Source organism: Vespa velutina, chromosome 13, assembly GCF_912470025.1.
Source record: "Vespa velutina chromosome 13, iVesVel2.1, whole genome shotgun sequence".
NCBI lineage: Eukaryota > Metazoa > Arthropoda > Insecta > Hymenoptera > Vespidae > Vespa > Vespa velutina.
The window spans coordinates 3,830,242-3,832,992 of NC_062200.1; the positions used below are offsets into that span (position 1 = coordinate 3,830,242).

Sequence of the window (2,751 nt, forward strand, 5' to 3'; positions counted from 1 at the left end):
GACATTTGTATTCAAACGTTTATATTCAGCTTTGTCGTTTATTTCAATTCGGTGAAATTTCTTTTTTTTTTTTTTTTCTTTCCTCCTTTCTCTTTCCCTTTTTTCTCCTTTTTTTTTTTTTTTTTGTAGAAACGTTTTTAATTCTGATATTGTTCGTCGTTAGAATATTAGAAAGAAATGCTCTGCCATTTGACGTTTCTCTTCGTTATTCTCGTTTTACTTTTAATAATTCCCCAAGTAATTCTTTAAATTATTTTTTTTTTTTTTCAATATAAATGTCCCTAGTTCGACGAGACATGCACATATTAAAAAGATATCAGCCCGTGCATTTTCATCTCTTTCTTTCAATTTCATTTTTTTTTTCTTCCTTTCTTCTTTTTCTTTTTTTTTTTTCTTTTCTTTTATTTCTTATCAATCAATAAATTAATTATTATTCTTACTTTTTCTTTTCAATATAAAAATGCGACTCGAACATTCGAGTGACGTAATAGCGAGTCAAGTTAGTATATTAGAAAAAATATTAGTCCGTTTATTCGGATCTTTTCTTTTTTTTACTTTCGTAATATTTTTTATTACGTTTAATTATTATTATTATTATTATTATTATTATTATTATTATTATTATTATTATTATTATTATTTTATTATTTTTTTTTTCTTTTTAATATATAAAAATGGCGCCGAGCTCGAGCATATAATAATAATTCCAATTAGAATATTAGACAAATGTTAGATCCTTTTACTTCGAACTTCTGTTTTTTTCATTTGTTTTAACTTTTTTTCGTTTTAGTTTTTAAACTCGAGAGATAAAATGAGATGAGATAAATTGATTGGTTCGCGTTTGTGGGTCTTTTAAGAAGAAGCGGCGACGTTCTAATGAGTCCGGTTAATTTCCCTTGGCGAGAATAAAGTCGGACTTGTCTTAACCTTAACCTTATTCTCAAAAGTTTCATCTTGGCGTTGCAGCGTTACGTGTTCAAGTAGATTTAGATGTTTAGTAATTGCTTAAAAATTTTATAAATCATATTTGTGATTTTTATTTTTATTTGTATTCTTATTTTTATTTTCATTTTTATCTTCATTTCATTGTACTTTATTTTGTCGATTTATTTTATAATAATTAATTTTGTGATTTATATTTCTAATGAAATTTTCTAATTTATAAATTATATCCATCGTTAGGTATTAATTGTCTGAGATATAATTAAATATATTGCACATTGTTGTTACATATTATTAATTCAATATGTAATGACAAAATGATTATAATATATATATATATTAGGTTGGAAACTATGAAACGGGTGTTGAATGAAAATAAAGAACTAAACAAAAACGCCCGTTTCATAGTTTCCATCCTAATATATATATATATATATATTATATAGGGTTACTATACTTTATATAACGATATACATTAATAATACTAAGTATATAACTGTATAGTTATATTTATATAATACATAGTATCGTATCGTGTAACTATATATACATATAATTCTATATTATATTATTTAAATAATTACAATTATTATATAAAACCATGTAATAGATTTCATAATTGCAATTAATATTGAAGAAATGATTTTATTCAATGAAATATAGATCATTTAAATATAGCTTTTCTTTTTTTTTCTTTCTTTTTGTTTTACTGAGATTTTTTTTTTTTTATATGAGAAAAAAAAGATGAAGAAGAAAAAGAGGAAGGTTTAAGGGAAAATGAATACTTCTCTTTATCGTATTCGTGATAGTTCAATGAAGAAGGATGACAATATATGAAAGTAAAGGGAAGAAAGAGTGGGTTCGTAAATGAGGTAGGACAGAGATAAGAATTGTCATAGAATTATAAAATTAATTTCACCATAGAAGACAAAAATTTTTTTTTATTATCTCATCAAATTTTTTTAATGAATCATTTATTAAAATATATTTGTAAAAATTGAATTATTTATTTTGTTGTAATCTTATAACAATAATAATAATAATAATAATAATAACAATATTATAGTATAATAGACATATAATAATGATAATGATAATAATAATACTATAATATAATAAATAATAACAATAATACTGAATACTCTGAACATCTTTATAATGTATGAAGAATATTGAATATTATTATTAAATTTAATATAAATAATATCAATTATATATATAACCGGGTATATAATTCGTGACATTTAAACCCACATAAAAAAAAAAAAAAAAAAAAAAAAAAACAAATCAAAACAAAACGTAACGAAACGAAAGAATATACATCGAGAATGACATTGAATAACTTATTTCCGTCTATTATTATTTCATTTTTATTTCTCTTTTTAATTTTTGCAGTCTTTTTTCTTTTTTTCTTCTGCTTCTTTTTTTTTTCTTTTTTTTTTCTTTTTTTTTTTTTTTTTTTTTTTTGTAATTTCTATCTCAACGATCACGGTAGTGCACGACATTAAGAATCACTGGAGCGTGCGTAACGCATCGGAACTGTTACGAAATTTGCATATTACGCGACCATAGTCGCGTGGCTACGTGTCGGACGGCGAACGAGCATGAGTTTATTTATATATTAATACGTGTGCAAACATTTTTGCAAATTATTTTTAAAAGATATTTTGCAGATTATTTCAAAGCTTGAACGATTATTTTCAAAGAGAAAGATATATATATATATATATAGATAGATAGATAGATATATATCTATGGGGAGAAAGAGAGAGAAAGAGAGAGAGAGAGAGAGAGAGAGAGAGAGAGAGA

The 2,751-nt window shown here is 23.5% G+C and overlaps 1 protein-coding gene across 1 annotated transcript in view; it reads right to left on the reverse strand.

Moving 5' to 3' along the window:
• LOC124953876 (nucleolar protein 58-like) overlaps positions 1–2,751 on the reverse strand; it is a gene marked incomplete at its 5' end in the record, with an annotated part of 25,641 nt that overhangs the window by 7,049 nt on the left and 15,841 nt on the right. Inside the window, 1 exon segment of the mRNA XM_047505877.1 lies at positions 2,361–2,416. Within this exon segment, the coding sequence (XP_047361833.1) occupies positions 2,361–2,416 (56 nt within the window).